Source organism: Apiospora marii (assembly GCF_038362585.1).
Source record: "Apiospora marii strain CBS 49790 chromosome Unknown utg000005l_segment0_segment0, whole genome shotgun sequence".
In the NCBI taxonomy this organism is placed as follows: domain Eukaryota; kingdom Fungi; phylum Ascomycota; class Sordariomycetes; order Amphisphaeriales; family Apiosporaceae; genus Apiospora; species Apiospora marii.
In genome coordinates, this window is record NW_027117377.1 from 4,955,889 (window position 1) to 4,973,617 (window position 17,729).

A 17,729-nucleotide genomic window follows, 5' to 3' on the forward strand; every position below is an offset into this window, starting at 1 on the left:
CAATTACCAATGTATGGTCTTCTCTTCAGCGATTCATATACATCTATTTGCTCGGGCGTGGCACCTTCAGATACCAAAGGGAGGGGGGAAGGGCTAGAGCGGGATTGGATTACCACTCCCCCTTTCAGCCACAATAACTCATTATGTGATCTGCCAATATAGCGACTTGCTAGATGACTCTTTATCCCCGCCTACAAAGGGAAAACTATTCGGGGATCTTCCCTTGTGAGTCGACAGATTTGGTACTGTGCCATGGCACATGGATACGGAAGTCTAGACCTCGACAGACCGCACCATTATACTGGGCAGAACAAAGTACATTGTTCTACATCGCCATGTTATCGTGTAGACACAGGGCTATATAACGTTTGCTGCCAGCCTTGTATCATTGGAGTCACATATCTACATCACTGACAGAAACAACTATTCGAAAATAACAAGCAACAGTTGATCGAACTCCAAAAGCCTAAGCACCGAGACCCGGAGATAGTTCCAGACACGATGACAACACTACAGCCACAAACTTCGTATCTTTCAGCCGCAAAACGGGTCGTCATAGGTGTAGAGTACAAGATATCCGAACTGCTAGCATTACGCAACCCTAAGCTGCAGTTTGCTCGCACTTCACGTAGCGTGTCAGACAATAATAACTGGGTCTTGGTTTCCACAGACCATATCGATAGGCTCGATGGGTTTACCAATACAAACCTGGACGGAATGTACGAGGATTTGCTCAATCAGGCGGCAGACCTAGTCGACGACGATGCAGAGGATCTCCGGTCCGCTCAGAGAGCAAACGACGATGTCACCAACGAAGCCGACTTCGAGGATCGACTCAGGCCATGGCTGGAAAAGAACGCCCTGTATTGTATCAACAAGACAATAACAAACCTACAGGATCGACTAGGTACATCTCGAAAGCAATACAGGCTTATGCGCACGTCTCAGTTCACATACCGGAATGAGGAGGATGATGATGACAGGCACTTCTTGCCAGACTGGGCTATGGTCTACCCTGACGGCGTAGATCCGGAAGGTACCGACTTGGCTGGAGAGACAAAAAGGCCGAACGTGAACCCAGCCATCTTAGATAAGATGAGGGAAAAGTCGGGAAAGCCGGTCCGTGGAAGCCAAACCATGATCAAGGTCCTCAGGCAATGTGCCTCTTACGCGTGGCTGTCCAAATGCCGATACGTATTCCTGATTACGTCTCAGCACGTCATAGTCTTCAGGTTTCATCTGGTGGAGAAAGGCGAAAACACCTTCGACACAGTCCTCGGGGTCGAGTACGACTATTTCCCGTACAGGGTAGAAGATCTGGAACAGGACCAGCCACCTTGAGCAAGGCAATATGGGCGCAAATGATGATGGCGCAGAACCCGCAACACCGCGAGGTTGTTCCACTAAGCGAGATGGTATCTCTTGACACGTGGTATAGTTATACCAAGAATGCCCACACATACTATATCCACCATCTGTCTGAGATTGTCCGGGAAACTCTGCCTGACAGTATTCCCGCAGGGAAAGTTGTCGACATCTTCAAGAGCACAAAAAATGTGGTGCAGAGAATAGTCCGTCGCGTCAACGGCCTAAGGGAGCCGGCTCCCAGGCATTGGGATCAGGTTTCACAAGGCCGTGTCGAGAAGGCACAGAGTAGAGCCAAGACCTCTGGTGGCCGCGTGAAGAAGAGAAAGGACCAAGGGAAGCTGTCTGATGGTCTTGTAGAAAAGAAAATACGGGTATAGCGGAGGAGACTTATGATTGGCTCGGGAGAAGGGCAGGACAATTTCGCGCTTTTAACTAATTACACTACTTAATATATATTTTCCGTCTTAGCTCTCAGTACTGCAAGAACTTTTGGGCGAACGGGATAGTTGTCTTCTAGCGCGCTGCATTTCGCGCCTCTTTTCGCAAGGTTCGCAGTTCCATCGCTCTAGATGCTTTGTGGTCTTCAAGTGTTTAGCTTTGCGACCTGGGAATTTCCCCCAACGAAACAGCTTTTTTGCTCTATCATAAGTGAAATTCTCTGGGTGTCCAGGCCATGAATCAAAGCATTTCTCTAGAATTTCACCCTCTGAGAGACCTTTGTTTGACCTCAACTTCCCTAGATGCTCCAAACTTGGGAGCAAGCGGTCCAATATCTTTTCGGCCGGAAACAGTTCATTCCAGCCATCCTCGCCATGCACCATTACTTCCAAGTTGTCAGCATCCCGAAAGGGCGGGCCTTCGCTTGAAAATTTCCCTGGGTCAGCGGTGTAGGGATGAGGTGCTGTCCAGGAGCGGCTGAAGTCGACATACTTGCCCCCAGAGATATTGTCTTCCTTGATGTCACCGACGAAGATACCAAGCCTGTGCATGGTTCTCAACCCTTGAAACGTCTCCTTCACCATCTTGGGGCTCACAAAGACTCGTCTGATATCCTCGTGGCAACATCTTGGGTAGTCGAAATCGAGCAGCTCCTTGACAATGGCGTATCGCTTCCTCCCTCTGAACCAAGCTTGCTTGCTTATGTGGCGGTCCATGAAGTCGTAATGGCTTTGATCCAGCTCGATCCAGCCGTAGCATGCGACCGCAAGGTGCTCCTGGCCAAACTCCTTCAGCCGCGCAAAAGCACGATACTCGTTGGGGAATGCGTGAATGTAAGGCCACCGGGCATCATCTGATCCGAACATCTCCCTAAAAGAGGGGTGTCCCCGGTCCTGTTCGTCCGTGAACTGCGGATTATACCCAGTCAGCCGTCGCGCACTGGGAATTAGAAGCACAAAAACGATGGAAATCTTCCGATTGTCGCGGACGTTGAGAGGGAGAAGTAAAACCTCAACTCAGCCACGAGTCCTGTCAGAGGACAAACTGCTGCTGCCTATCTGGGGATTTTGCTTAGTCACGGAGCTATGTAGACCACTCACCAACTTTAACGCGTAAATGTTGCCATTGATACGAGCTTTCCACACATAGGAATGTACTCCTTCACCGAGCTTGTTGATGAAATCGATCTCCAACGGTGCACCACCGGTGTCGAATTGGTGGAGCGTGGGCTCCGGGATGCAGGTCACATCGCACCCCAACATGGCGACAAACAGCTGACGACCGATCTCAAAAGTCGCTTGTTAGCAGTTTTGGAAATGAGCAAGAGAAATCAGCGCAATGAGCTTTGCCCGGGTTTCTAGGCCTTTTCTTGGCCAGAAAGAGCAAGCCGGAAGAATGGGCCCCTGAATAAGACAAAGGCGGTCCCCGAAAACCGGTGATATGTCAACATCGGGACAAAGAGGGAACCTAAACCAGAACAAAGAGGCTCATTTCACGCTGAGACCAGAAGGTGTTCTTTGTGCGCAGACTCACGCAGTCAAGTTCTAGATCCCTGATCTACGATGATTCGCTTCTGGGCAGCCCACCTCAATGTGTTTTCAACCATGATGGCCGTGCTCAGCCAAGGTTCTTTCCCAGCATGTAAAATGACAAACTGGAATCAGAGGCCAAGGTTTAATACGGAACACACGTACATACTTGTTGTCCCATCATTATCAATGAAATCGAGCGCATGGAACACGAGAGCTGTGCTTATTTGTCTGTTTTCATGGCTATGTATATGGGTGACGAAAGAACGCAGTGAACTTCCCATGTCTCCTAGTGACCCAACCTTAGACCTCAAAAGCATGCATTGCGGTCATTGTATTCGAGTTGCCCTGCTCATGGCTTCACAACAGCAGGCTCCCTCAAATAACTTATCCTAGTGTACATGTATCCCCGAATATACGGGTGAAGGAGAATCCCGATCGCCAGCCGGTATGTTTACCCTTGCTTACTCCTTCGTGTGGGTGATTTCCTGCACCTCAAACTCGGGCTCCTCCTCAAAGCACTCGCGGTGCCGCTTCGCCAGGAGATCGAGCGGCTCGATCCCCTGCGGGTACTTGTTGTACCAGGTGTCGACGGGGTATCCGGAGATGTCGCATTCTGCCGGCTTCATGATCTTCATCAGCGTCTCACGGTTGCTGATGGTGCGGTCCTGTGGCCCGACGCCGCGCAGGAGGTTGTGCTGGGCGGCGAGCGACATGCCGTTGGTCTCCGGGCTGTCCCAAGTGGCGAAGCGGCGGAGACGCAACATGTTGGCGGCTCTGCCGCGGCAGGTGTCGATGAGTGCGTCGACCGCGATGCTCAGGGTTCGCATCTCGTGTCGTAACTCAATGAGCTCGTCGTCGGTGAGGGCGACAATGCTTTCCTTGGTCTTCATGTTCTTGAGGAGTCGCTCGGGCAGACTCTGAGGCGTGCAGACCCCTTGTCTCGCTGTCTTGGTTATGCGAGAGGCTTCGTGACAGGGTTTTCCAGTGTGAAAACTGTGTTCAGGATCTTCCATCCATTGCAGGCATGAGTGACGCCAATGGTGAGGTCGCAACAAGTGTTCAAGGCAACGGAAATGAAGACGCGGGGTCGTGGACTCTCTTTGTCTGGAGAAGGGACCGTTCTTGATGAACGGGTCAGCCAATGCCCCCACAATAAGGGTATGCAGACTGCTCTTGAAAGTCTCTTGGTTGACCTTGACAGGGCAGTTGAAAGCCCGGTTGATATCCAGCTTTGTAGCGCGGTCCTCGGTGAAGTAGAAACTGACAGTCCGCACTGATCGAAACAGCGCGATCAGTGTGGCGATGTCACGGACCTTGGACCAGATCACAGCCAGGTCTTCCGACTTGCTGCGTCCCTTGGCTGCAAGCTGTGGTATTTCAATGCTAACACTAAATTCTCCAACCATTCGGGCACGCCGAGCCAAGCTTTTGAGCTTTTGATCCTCCAAATCTCGAACGAAGAAAGTGCATGATGCGGAGTCGGGCCAGACGCTGGGACGAGTAAGACGTGCAGAAACGCGCGATTTAATCTTCAGCCAGGAAGTGGATGCATGTCCACTGCGAAGGATGGCAATGTCGATGTCGTAGATATATCCATTCGGTTCAAAGAGGATAGGAAAGAGTTCGTCCGAGATGGCTTTGCAGGTCTGCATCAAGGCATTCACAGTCGGCCGGTCGGCAAAGTCCCAAGGCGAGAAACCGTAAATCGCGTCCGTTAGTATCTCGGCTCTTATCTCCACGGGAAGAGGCATAAGAGGGAATTGCGACATCGTGAGTTATTTTGCTGACGGTAAGTTGACTTGATGTGGTATGTGTGGTTGATGAGAAGGAATGGGTTTGTCGCCGAGTAGAGTGGGAGAACTGCAAGTTTTTATAGGCAGATTCGTAGGAACTTGAATGTAAATGAATTTGAATGCAATGGCATAGGTGCAAAGATGCAAAAACATGAGCCATTGAATGGTAGAGCGTGCAAAAACAGTTCTTCCTGGGTGAGTCTTTGGCAAGGACAGCACAGTTGGTCGTGGATATTTCTCACTTATGATTGAATGCCTGTTATATACGTAATTTAGATGTATGTAGAAAAACTTACATGAGCCAGTACTAGTGCTACAAATATCTTGAGGCCATGCATCAGATCATGAACACGTCCTGTACTTCAAAATTTATTTCCGCAGATGGCTCATATAATACCTTGAGTAATTCGTAGCATCCACAGGCTTGCATAATTCTTTGGAGCAGCTGAGTCACTAGATAGCAAATCCAGTTATTCCTCTAGGTAAATAGGCAACTACGAAGAAGGAAACGATGTGTTGCTCCTTGCCCAAAGCAAACTACGTGAGTCAAGCAATATCTGCCCCCTATCTTCACTTGGCCGACCCCTCCACCCAGTCGTCGTCAGGGATCTCGCCCAAATCCACCACCTTGCCCGCCCCGCCGAACCTCCCCTGCGTATCGAACCAGTCCCGGTCCACCGCCGTCTCCGGCCGCCAGCGCAGGCTCTTGGCCATCCTCTCCTCGAGCCGGTCCTCCAACAGGTCCGCCACCAGGATGCCCACAGCCGGCGCGTTCATGAATCCGTTTCCAGACCCGCCGGCCGCCACGAGCAAGCGCTGCGAGGAGCCTCCTCGCGGGTATCGTGCGATCAGGAACAGCCGGTCGGGCGTGTCGGCGTCCCAGCACAGCCGCGGCCGCAGCAGGGGGCGGTCGGCCAGCTGCGGGACTGTGGCCTGCAGCAGCTTGTGCATGTTCGTCGCGGAGGTGCGGGGGACGGCCTGGCGCGGGACTGGGACCGGCTGCTTCTCTCCTCCGTCTTTCCCGTCCGCCAGGTGGATGTAGCCCGGGTGCTCGTCGCAGATCTTCAGCTCCGGCTCGCCCGCCGCGATGGCCGACTTGGGCGGCGACAGGAAGAAGCCCCCGTCCACGTTGAAGAGGACGGGCAGCTCCGCGTACGCGGGCGCCTCGTCCGCGGTCAGGGCCACGTGCCCCAGCGTCCAGGCCGTGGGGCGCAGCTGCTTCTCGAAGTCGACGAGGGTCGAGGCGCCGGCCCCCGCGGCCAGGATGGTGAAGTCGGCGCGGTGCGTCGCGCCGTCGGCCGTCTTGGCGCCCACCACCACCTCGTCGCCGTCGCCGCCGTCATCGTACAAGAGCTCCGCGACGCGGCCGGCCCGCGGGTCGCAGACGAAGGTGGCGCCGCCCTCGGCGGCCGCGGCGTGGACGTCGAGCAGGACGTCGCGGGCCTCGACCCAGCCGGCGCCCTCGCGGCGGATGAAGCCGCGCCAGCCCGTCAGGTCGCCCGTCAGGACGCCGTCGGGCATGGTCTGCCGGAAGGCCTCGGCGTCCTCGAGCGGGGCGTAGACGTCGGGCCGCGCCTCGGCCGCCGCTTTCACCTTCTCCCAGGCCTCGTCGCCGACGGCGGCGTAGATGAAGCCCGTGGGGTGGTAGTGCGGGGCGTGGACCGGGTCGTGGCGCCAGACCTCGGACGAGAGGGTCTCGATGGTGTTCCAGGCGTAGTCCAGGTCTGTCTGGTCTGCGGCGGGCGGCGATATCGCTGCGTTGGATGGTTAGCGGATCTGAGCGAGTTCATGCGACTGTGCGCCCCATAACTTACGCTCTTCCAGGATCTTGTTGTGGTCGTTGCCGGCGGATATGGCGGACGGGAACGTGTTGGAGTCCAGCACTTTGATGTTAGTGTAGCCGCGCTTGACGAGCCGGTATGCGATGGATGTCCCCCATGTCCCCGCTCCGATGATCAGGATCGAAGAGTTCTTCTCCAGGGGCTGCATGGCGTCCATGGTTGTTCGTTGCGAGTCTTTCGATTCTGTTGGGTGGACTTGACTTCGAACCGAAGTCATAAGCAAAAGGAAAAGAAAGAACAGAATTGACGCCATGATCAAGCCGCGTATTGACAAAATGGCACTAGACAAATACGAGTCCACAGATATGTCCCCTCCTTCTGGGAGAACCCAAGGAATTGGATGGTTCGATTCGGGTCTACTTAAAGGGCTATGGAAGTGGGTCGCCGAGGTCGTGGTTGATGTCAGGTGACGACCGGCGATATGTGCCATTTACCCAAACAGGCATCTCTTGCAGTTCCGAGAATGAGGGGGGCGGGCGTATGCAGAATGAGGTCTTCGACTCCAGGCGAAACCACCCAAGCTTGTCGATTTGGACGGGTTGGGCAACTTATACATGGACCGGTCTATATCGACTTGCTAGGCCTTTTGGTTGGTCCAAGTGGGAGTGGCATCCTTGATCCTTGCAACTCTCATACCCCACTACTCGATAGTATGAGGCTTGGCTTCTTCCTATTGGTTTACTTCGTAGATATTAGTATACAAACATAGATCAGCTATAGTATATTGCTGATACCTTTGAGGACGTGGAAGATATGAGTTGACTAGTATCCCCGAACTGCAAGGTAGTATTTGCCCTGCCCAGATGGGATCTTGGCCACGAACAGGCAGTAAATGAATAAGAGTTGAAAATGAATAGTGTTAGTACTCCGCGTTGCATGCTTACATCAAACCCGAATTGGCATACTCGTCTCTGTTCAGCTACGAGTGTCCAAAAAAGCTGTGCGGCCGCGTTCTCGTCACGGGATGGTTAAACAGCGAGAAACATGTGATCAACGATAACGTATTATTCTGGGGACGAGGATGTGTCGTATGCTTGTCGATGCAGGTCTTGACACCCTGAAATATTCATGGTGTAAGTCGCGTATACAAGTTATCGAGTCTGCTATTTTGAGTCGAGCAACTCCCAACGAGTATGTGTGCACTTAGCTAGGATGAAGCGAGTTACTTTCAACACTCTCTCATATCGCCCATCACTTCAATTCTTAGCTTGGAAATCAAGTGTGATATCAAGGTTTGTTATACCCAAGGTTTGTCGCCGGTGAAGTTCGTTTTGAGTTTCATCCCAACCAGATCTCTAGAGACTGATAGCAGATGATATGCGAGTTGCCCATGATATATGAAGCATGTTATTACGTAGATCCCTTGACCGGGCTGGTGTAGCCTAGCGGTAGTATTATTAGTTATATGCTTAAAGGCAAGAGGGTTCAATTCCCTCTGCGGTCACTTTTTTCCTCTTTTCGACATTTCTACCACCCCTTTCATTCTGTCCGTCCCGTAACAACGAACACAACCGTTGTTCACATCGGTCCACGAGCATAGTCTCTATAAATACTTACATGTATCTATACTAGACACCCGATACACAGTCCCTGAGGCTTGTGCGGTCAGCTGGATGGGCACACTGTTGTGGCGGGCTGTTCGATGCTCGAACAGGAGAACTGAGTGCAGAGTTGTTGGATTTTGGTCTCATCACATAATCACAGAGTAGACATCTGCTAGATGATGCGACAGGAAGTCATCCATCCAGGGGTTTTCTCAGAGATACCCATGATATAGTGAGGTCGTATGTCCACACCGGCAGCACCTGTCATGCCCAGTGTAAATGACTAAGCAGATGAAGCCATGGGCACAGGGTCCATCCAGCATCTCTGCTGTAGAGTCGCATGCAAGTTTTGAGGGGTGAGGGCACTGATTAACATTGAAGCTCATTATACGAAAAGGCAATTGTAATTACTTGTATGACATATGGGGATTTTCGCATTCGGCAACCCATCTCATGGCTGGTCAGTCATGGGTTGTTCCTTGCTGCTTGCTGCCAATGTTTGGTTGTTGAGGTGGGAGGGAAGGCCTTAACTCGCCAAAAAGGGCCCCGACGCCACAGGGATGGCCACTACCAGCTGGCCTAACGGGGCTGTGCAAAAAAAGCCCGACGCAGCACAAAGCAAAAGCACAATCTTTAGAAGCACTCAAAGGGTTCAAGTCCGGCGGGACTACGACATTTCCAGCACAAGCGGCGGGCAGCAAGGAAGCGCAGGTGCGAGTGGGTGGGCGTGTGTGTATTATTGCGCGCGTGTGTGCACTCTCTCTGCTTGCCTCTCTCTCTGTGTTCCGTCATTCCTCTCCGGCTCTTTTCTTTCATTTGACCTGCGCCCTCTTTCAGATCGCCCTTGCTCTTCTTTTTGAGGAAACTTTTTGTTTCTTCTACTAAGTTGGGCTGGCGCGTTACTCGGCCGCAAAATCCACACACTCCTGCTGTGCCTGCTCAGTCATCCATCCTCTTTCTGCCTTTAAGGACGGACGTAGCGAGGAGGGAGACAGAGATTAGACAACGTTCTTCTGGCGACCAGCATTATTAGACCACACCCCCATTGTTGTCGACGTCGCATCCTCCTACTTCTTTTCCTTTTCTCTGGTCCTTTTTCTTGTTCCTTGCCACCTACCCTACCACCCCTCGAATACCATCAACAACAAACCGCCTGTCGTGATTTCTATATACCTACCTCAAAGCAACAGACAAAACCCCTCCTCCCACCCCCCTCCCAATCGCCAGCTATGGCAGGCCCTGCCTCTCCGGGCACCGAAGGCCCGACGTACGAGCCGCCCACCTTGCCTCCTGGCTGGATTGCACAATGGGACGGCTCGAGTAAGAAGTACTATTTCGTCTCGATCTCGACCGGCGTCTCGCAGTGGGAGACCCCCTCCCAGGCAGCACCCGGCGGCACCCCGGCGCCCCGCGGCGACCATCCCTACGGTGCTCCTGGCGCGCGTCCGGAGCTCATCACACACCCCGACGGCACCCAGACGGTGAAGCACCCCGACGGTCGTATGGAACCCGTTCTGCCGCCCGAGGGTGCAAGAGCGCTGGAGAGTGGTCCCACTGGCGAAAGAGGATTCGGCGTAAGTACATAGCTTCGGACTTCGACTCTGCTATCTGCAAACGACGTCATATGCATACGGGGAAAACTGACACAACACCTGTCTTACTAGAGCTTCGCGACGAATGCACTCATGAACCAGTTCTCCGGTAAACAAGGCGGCGGCGGAGGCGGCTCGAACGGTCTCGGGGGTTTGGCCAGTCAGTTCTTAGGAGGTGGTCATGGCAATAATAACAGCGGTCACGGCAACTCTTCTGGTGGACAGGGCGGCGCTGGCGGCCCAGCCGGCAAACTTGTTGGCGCGTTGGCTTCCAGCTTGTTCTCGAGCGGCGGCAGTGGCAAGCCGGACCAACCTCAGAACTACCACGGCGGCCAGTCACAGCAGCCGGCGCAATCTGGCGGCTTGGCGGGTTCCGTCATGGGAGGCGTTGCCAACATGTTTGGCGGCAACAACCAAGGCCACTCGGTACGTGCTATTCACGCCTTATCCTTTTATCTCAACCTCTGCTAATTGTCACCAAGTCTCAGAACTACGGATACTCAAACACCGGTAACCAGGGAGGATACAGCGGTCAAGCACCTCCGGCTTCATACCAGCCTTCGGGCGCTTCGACCCCGGCTTACTCGTCTTCGGCCGGCCAACATACAAGTCAACACGGCGGTGCGCCATCTTACGGAGTGCCGCAGCAGCACCACCAACCACAACATACTCAGTCGTTTCCCGCACCGCCTGGCCAACACGGCGCGTCTTATACCAGCCCACCTCCTAATTCACAGTCTCACGTACCTCCTTACGGCTCGCACCCCCAAAGTCAAGCCCCAGGCTACGGCCACAGCCCGGTATCACAAGGACCACACTACTGTACGCACGACCCAACATAACTTATATTAATGGTTGTTCTATACTGATCAGATCCTCAGCACACCAACCGCCATATAATACTTCTCCTTCTGGCCAGCACCAGCAGTACAACGGTGGAAGCCATCAGCAATACCCTCCTCCTCAGCCATCGTACAACCACCAATACGGATCCGTACCTCCGCCACCTGGCGCGTACCCTGGCGCCCCGACATACGCAGGTGGAAACCAGCACGCACCCCCAGTACCGAGCGGTTCTCACCCCCACCATGGTCAGCAGTCCGGCCCAGGTGGCTATCCCGGTACCTGGTAGCGGACTTCGAAGGAAGGATTCAGAAATTGGTTTCTTTGACACGGTCAAAGCATGGTAGATTTGTCTTTGATGTCGCATATATCATAGGTCTTGCCATCTGCGTTTCTTCATACGGGTGCAACAGCCACAGTATATCAATGCCTGCATTTCTCTCTGAGATGGGAGCAATGGAGGTAAGACGAGGTGACGCAGCAACACCTTACAATTGTGATTCCGCTGCTTGTCACCGACCGGCTGTCGTCAATGATTTTTAACGAGCCACGAGATTGAAGAGTATTCCGGTATACAGATGAGAGATTCGGGTAGAGGGCAATTTGGTATGATCCAGAAATGCATATTCAACAGCCTCAGCCACCACTGTTTTACTGTTCCTTTTTGTCCTGACCGGGCTCGGCTGCGACAAACTGGATCCAGCTCGAGATGCGACGCGCCATAAACCACGATAGGATGGCTACCACAATGATGTAGCCAATAGTGGGCAGGAGCGAGCGCGGCAAAAGGTTGAAGACGTACGGGTCGAGAATGACGTCCACGTAGACAGGCGGCACCTCGTTCATCAAGGTCTTGTTAGTTGTGTAGTAGTCTGCAGCTGCCAGGATCTGCAAGAAGAGAACGGACGTCTCGCGTTCCCGAGAACGGCTTTTAGATGCTGACCCATCATCACGGCGGCCTCCTTCATTGGCTGCCTCAAGGTGTTGGCGACGATCCAGAGAATAGTCGGAAAGCTCAGTGATGAGCTCGGCAGACTCAAAGACGGTCTGCAGCTCATACGTATTGAGAACAAATGCGGTGGGTTGCTATCAGCTGTTAATGATGGGGTCCAGTCAGATTTATATAGAGGTGGATAATAAACTCACAGTAGCTGCCCAGCAAACCCTCACTTCGTATCGTTGGCCTTCAGTGAGCTGATCCAGTACGAGCCATGTCGGCTTACCGTACTTGGCAGATTCAGTGGGAAATTGGGCTTGGAGGTACGTCCGGATGGCCCATTTGTCAGGGGTCAAAGTGTCGACCTGTAGATCGTCCAGGTTCGGATGAGCTGACGGAATGTTGATGTTATTGGGAGCCAGAAAGATGGCCTTCTCCGTATTGGCCGCCACCAGAGAGGCTAACAAGACACTGATCAGGGCCAACATGGTATTCCTGACGGAGGAGCCACCTTTGCTATGCCACTGCCTAAAGCTCGGCAGATGTGTGCAGCTGGATGGATGATGCCGTGACCGTGAGTGGATGAAAGTGAGGCCAGCGCGGTTCAGTCAGTTCCTAGTTTCGCTTCATTCCGGATCCCCGGGAAGGGTTGCAGCAGCAGAAGGCGCAGGGAGCTGGGGCTGTCACGAGCTTTCTAGATTATTGATTAGAAGACCGGTCGGGTTTATTAGGTGGAGCTCGCGGACGGGGGCTCACTCTCGGGACGCGCAGGCAAGGAAGTGGAATATGTCGCCTACATGCAACTTGGGTACGGTCTATCCGGAAAGCTGCACGATATGAGTGGCCGTGAGCAAACGAGCCGATCACTCTTGATCACTGCAACGCGAGGCTGTTTAGTGGGATAGATGCGGTGTATACCGGGTGTGATATGTGCTTTTTTTTTTGTTGTGCTTCCCGTGTCTGGTTTCTGAGGATATAAAAGGCCGGGATCCGCTCTTGGACGCCTCGGAGGTCTGCTTGGTTCCGAGACAGGCAGACAGATAGATAGACAGACGACTGAGCAATCACATTCAACAAACACACGTAGAGACAGACAAACATGCATGTGCTGTGCTGTACTACTAATATCTATGATCAAATCTAAGGTAATTGATCGCCCCTGAACTTCAATCTACGGTCAAGACTGGATAGTAGTAGCAAGCAGCACACCTAATCGAGCGTACGTGGACAATGGTGGCCGCGCCCCTGTTACCGTTTTTTGCGCTCTTTCATCTGCCCATTCACATTCATTAATCATTGAATTGAATTTCATGGGCTTGGAGAGCTAGGCTGCTTGAAGTAACGCTTCACCGCGCTTTCCCGCTTTTGGCGTTTCGGACGTGCATGGGAAATCAACAAAAAAAAAACCGAAGACTGAGGTGAGCAACTGGCAGCTACCACGCTACACTACCAGTCAGATAGATGTCTGTTAGCTTGGCAGCGGGCAGCTCAGCCAGTCACCTAGCCTTCTAAACCGTAGCGCACTGCTGCACTGCTACACCCAAGCAACCAAAAGCTCCAAGCACCAAGAGACCCCTCCTGCTCCCCCCCTGTTCACCTGCAAATCAATCAAGCCGCCTGCTGCTAATCAAGTTGCTTCCAGCGGCCCCCCAAGTGGCAGCAGAGTGCCAGTGCCTTTTCCCTCATCTCTGCCACCATCTCCCCCCCACCCCACCTTAAGATTATTAGTCAACCCACCCATTCCCGTCCCTGTCAATCCCGTTTCTGTGTTGTTGACCTCCTCTCCCAGTCCTTCCCTCCCCATAGGCCGGTCGGCGAAGCTAAGCTACCCAGGGTCAGGTATCTTTTGATAATTTCAACAGCCTCCCCCCCAAAGTGGGCTGTCGTCTTCCAGTCTAAACAATCCACCTCAAACCTCTAATCCCTCCTCTTTCTTCACTTTCTGTGTCTTGTCTCTGGCTGTCTGTTTTTGATCTTCTTTCTTGAACCATTCTCACCTTCATCGTCTTTTCACCCTGCTCTTGCATTTCATCCAACCGACAAGATGCGTGAGATCATTAGCATTAACGGTATGTTGCTGGCCCTCCCTCTCCCTCCTATCTCGCTGCCTTTGTTTTCCTTCCTTCGCGCGCGTGTTTTTTGCCCACACCGCAACATCCCGCGCTGCCTGGCCCCTTCGACCATGCTGTTGTCGCTTTCCCTCCAAGCCCAATCCATGTCCCGCGTTTCAAACTCGGCTTTCCCGTACTGACTTTCTCTGTGTGTAGTCGGCCAGGCTGGTTGCCAGATTGCCAACTCGTGCTGGGAGGTAAGCTTTCGCCGCCCCTTTGCCAAACATCCCTGGGATATCTTCGCCACTTTGCCGCGGTGCCGCTCAGGCAACCGTGAAAAAAGTTACCACGCCGAGAACGAACCTTACACAGACGCGATATCCAAGCAAACATTCACCACGGGCCAAATTGACTGACATAAATGCTTTATTATAGCTCTACTGCCTCGAGCACGGTATTCAGGTATGCATTTCATGACAAATTCACATTGACACAACATGGTCACTGACTTTATTATTTTCACAGCCCGATGGTTACCTGACCGAAGAGCGCAAGGCCGCTCCCCCGGACCATGGCTTCAGCACTTTCTTCTCCGAGACTGGTATGTCGATAATGCTTCGTGTTCTGTTCATGAAGCGGTGGGTTGCTAATCACGTATCACGATAGGCCAGGGCAAGTACGTCCCCCGTACCATCTACTGCGATCTCGAGCCCAATGTCGTCGACGAGGTCCGCACCGGTACCTACCGCACTCTGTTCCACCCCGAGCAGATGATCACCGGCAAGGAGGATGCCTCCAACAACTACGCTCGTGGCCACTACACCGTCGGCAAGGAGCTGATCGACCAGGTTCTGGACCGCGTTCGCCGCGTCGCCGATAGCTGTGCTGGTCTCCAGGGTTTCCTGGTCTTCCACTCGTTCGGTGGTGGTACCGGTTCCGGTTTCGGTGCTCTGCTCATGGAGCGCCTGTCTCTCGACTACGGCAAGAAGAGCAAGCTGGAGTTCTGCGTCTACCCTGCTCCCCAGACCAGCACCTCGGTTGTTGAGCCCTACAACTCTATTCTCACCACCCACACCACTCTGGAGCACTCCGACTGCTCCTTCATGGTCGACAACGAGGCCATCTACGATATCTGCCGCCGCAACCTCGGCCTCGAGCGCCCCAACTTCGAGAACCTCAACCGCCTCATCGCTCAGGGTAAGTGCCGATCGCCTTGGCGTTGAATCCTTTTCAAACGGGCATATTCTAACCTGTGTGACAGTCGTCTCGTCCATTACCGCTTCTCTCCGATTCGACGGTTCCCTCAACGTCGATCTGAACGAGTTCCAGACCAACTTGGTCCCTTACCCTCGTATCCACTTCCCTCTGGTCGCCTACGCGCCCATTATCTCGGCCGCCAAGGCCGCCCACGAGGCCAACTCGGTTCAGGAGATGACCATGTCTTGCTTCGAGCCCTACAACCAGATGGTCAAGTGTGACCCCCGCAACGGCAAGTACATGGCTACCTGCCTGCTGTACCGCGGTGATGTCGTTCCCAAGGACGCCCATGGTGCCGTTGCCACCCTCAAGACCAAGCGCACTATCCAGTTCGTCGACTGGTGCCCGACTGGTTTCAAGCTGGGTATCTGCTTCCAGCCTCCTCAGCTGGTCCCCAACGGTGATCTCGCCAAGGTCGACCGCGCTGTGTAAGTGAACCCGACCACATGTGTTGCAAGAATTATTCTAACCTAAAATACAGCTGCATGCTCTCCAACACCACTGCCATCGCCGAGGCCTGGTCCGCCCTGTCCTCCAAGTTCGATCTTATGTACTCGAAGCGTGCTTTCGTCCATTGGTATGTCGGTGAGGGTATGGAGGAAGGTGAATTCTCCGAGGCCCGTGAGGATTTGGCCGCTCTCGAGCGCGACTACGAGGAGGTGGCGACGGACTCTCTGGATGTTGAGGGCGATGTTGAGGCCGAGTACTAAGGGACACGAAAGGCACATCAGCAGCCAGCGGAGCCGGAAAGTGCTTCGTGATGGGGACCGACTAAGACCTCGGGTGCTCTGAATAACCGAGCTAATGCATGATACCCTGATTGTCTTTGTGAAAAGATGCAGAAATGCCGGTTGTTGTTGCATGAGTATAGGAACAGGATGGTTGCCCCCATTTTTGCGAGGATGTTTGAGTTAACCAGGGGACGAGGGGCTTTGATCATTCGATTCACGCGGAGCCTGAGGATGCGTAGTAGTCGTATACACTTTGTAAATTCATTCTATGAAGTTTAATGGTATGACAGGAGCCAATACTTTCTTTATTCCTGTTTAATGATTGGCCAGTCCAGCCCAAACCCATCCCTGCTCTGTTTGTCCGTCTTCACTACCTTTGACATGAAATGCGGTCCGAATTAGTAAGGCCATAAAAAGAGGTATGACCGTTTTGTCTGTAGATATTATACTTGCATTTCTGTGGTTCAAACGGCTTTCTGGCATTGTTCCCGAGGCTTAACCAGCCAAATGGATGCCCAAGATTGGGGGACCCACGATGCAGTGCGACGGTTGGGCGTGAGTTGTTGCTAGGGGACCTGTCCTATAGCCAATGGATTCAAGCCGAGGAGAAAAACATGATGGTCGCAGGCCTTCTGCACTCCGCACTTTGAACCCAAAGAAAAGTCGATGAAATTCGGTTGGCAGAGACGTGCAGCCAAGGTGCATATCGTTCAAAACCGCTTCTGCCAATCAGAGGGCGTCTAGTTTCGGCTCGTGACTGTAAGATTGCGTTTTCGTGGAGGCCTGGCACATATATTGGATTGATGGATACTACTCACTTACATAAGGTGTAGTAATAGGCAAGTATGGAAATTGGAGAAGCTAGGTGATGATGGCTGTCATGCCTTTCGGCACTGCAACTTCTTGATAAGCATCTGCGTATGCATGCGCTATAGGCATCCAACCTATGGATCTACAAGTATGCTGTAGATATCGGCAACGGGTAGCTGTTTGAAACATTGACTGACTGAGCTCTGAGCTTTCGAGCTTGGGCCGGAATCCTCTCGTTGGCTTGGTTAGGCTGCGAAAGACCGACTAAAAACTGACGTCTGATGACCTGCAAATACACCGAACTGGAATTGGCAGTCCACCCCCAAGAACGGAGCCATTGCAGCTCCCAAGCTTACAGGCGAACTGCCCCTGTCCCGTTCTTGCCCATCCTGCCTGTCCAGGAAGCGAAACTCCACCGCGAGAAAAACAACGGGCCACCGGGCGATCCCATTTGATTGATTGACGACGCCAGCACCAGCCAGCCAAGCCAGCCTCCTCCAAAAGTTGAATCATCTGTAACCAGTAACCTTGCCATTGGAGATGGTGCACCACCCTGCGCACAGAACATCTCGATAATTAAACCTTCCCAAGCAAGGAGACTGACTGACTGCGTGTGTCTGCTACTTTACTGTCATACTGTACCTTTCCCATCATCGCCTCCAGGCTTGACCTTTGACGTCGCCCAAGCAAGCCCCTTGGCGTCTCTACCGATTCCCGGCCCAGAGAATCGTAACTAAAATACGACGAACCCCATTCCGCAATCGCCGACCGACCCTACTGCAATCTCCATACCCTCTCGATTTATTGCGCAGCCAACCAAGCAAGCCGAGGCTGGGCTTCACACGCTTGTTTCAACACCCCTTCCTCCCGCCAATTCACGACGGGCATAATAATCTGGCAGAGTTGGAAATTGAGCTGCCTGGAGTGGACGTCTACCTACTGCGAACCACGATCGCAACAACCTCGCCCAATACGACACGCAATCATCCAAC

The 17,729-nt window shown here is 53.2% G+C and overlaps 7 protein-coding genes across 7 annotated transcripts; 3 read left to right on the top strand and 4 right to left on the bottom strand.

The window, feature by feature from the left end:
• Positions 1 to 717: 717 nt before the first annotated feature.
• Positions 718 to 1,341, top strand: PG985_009416 (uncharacterized protein; the record flags this gene model as incomplete). Its single annotated transcript, XM_066829184.1, has 1 exon — positions 718 to 1,341. One exon carries the CDS (start codon positions 718 to 720, stop codon positions 1,339 to 1,341), a length of 624 nt encoding a protein of 207 aa, XP_066684096.1.
• A 491-nt stretch (positions 1,342 to 1,832) lies between these two features.
• PG985_009417 (uncharacterized protein) lies at positions 1,833 to 3,068 on the bottom strand (the record flags this gene model as incomplete). The annotated part of the gene is made up of 2 exons (XM_066829185.1): positions 1,833 to 2,714; positions 2,907 to 3,068. 2 exons carry the CDS (start codon positions 3,066 to 3,068, stop codon positions 1,833 to 1,835), a joined length of 1,044 nt encoding a protein of 347 aa, XP_066684097.1.
• Positions 3,069 to 3,799: 731 nt separating this feature from the next.
• PG985_009418 (uncharacterized protein) lies at positions 3,800 to 5,107 on the bottom strand (the record flags this gene model as incomplete). The annotated part of the gene is made up of 1 exon (XM_066829186.1): positions 3,800 to 5,107. One exon carries the CDS (start codon positions 5,105 to 5,107, stop codon positions 3,800 to 3,802), a length of 1,308 nt encoding a protein of 435 aa, XP_066684098.1.
• Positions 5,108 to 5,701: 594 nt separating this feature from the next.
• On the bottom strand, positions 5,702 to 7,129 carry PG985_009419 (uncharacterized protein; the record flags this gene model as incomplete). Its single annotated transcript, XM_066829187.1, has 2 exons — positions 5,702 to 6,885; positions 6,946 to 7,129. 2 exons carry the CDS (start codon positions 7,127 to 7,129, stop codon positions 5,702 to 5,704), a joined length of 1,368 nt encoding a protein of 455 aa, XP_066684099.1.
• Positions 7,130 to 9,745: 2,616 nt separating this feature from the next.
• Positions 9,746 to 11,240, top strand: PG985_009420 (uncharacterized protein; the record flags this gene model as incomplete). The annotated part of the gene is made up of 4 exons (XM_066829188.1): positions 9,746 to 10,090; positions 10,181 to 10,534; positions 10,591 to 10,930; positions 10,990 to 11,240. The coding sequence occupies 4 exons, from the start codon at positions 9,746 to 9,748 to the stop codon at positions 11,238 to 11,240; spliced, it is 1,290 nt and encodes a 429-aa protein (XP_066684100.1).
• A 362-nt stretch (positions 11,241 to 11,602) lies between these two features.
• Positions 11,603 to 12,376, bottom strand: PG985_009421 (uncharacterized protein; the record flags this gene model as incomplete). The annotated part of the gene is made up of 2 exons (XM_066829189.1): positions 11,603 to 12,037; positions 12,098 to 12,376. 2 exons carry the CDS (start codon positions 12,374 to 12,376, stop codon positions 11,603 to 11,605), a joined length of 714 nt encoding a protein of 237 aa, XP_066684101.1.
• Positions 12,377 to 13,932: 1,556 nt separating this feature from the next.
• PG985_009422 (tubulin alpha chain) lies at positions 13,933 to 15,906 on the top strand (the record flags this gene model as incomplete). Its single annotated transcript, XM_066829190.1, has 7 exons — positions 13,933 to 13,957; positions 14,156 to 14,196; positions 14,375 to 14,401; positions 14,465 to 14,540; positions 14,606 to 15,136; positions 15,201 to 15,624; positions 15,678 to 15,906. 7 exons carry the CDS (start codon positions 13,933 to 13,935, stop codon positions 15,904 to 15,906), a joined length of 1,353 nt encoding a protein of 450 aa, XP_066684102.1.
• Between the last annotated feature and the right edge of the window lie 1,823 nt (positions 15,907 to 17,729).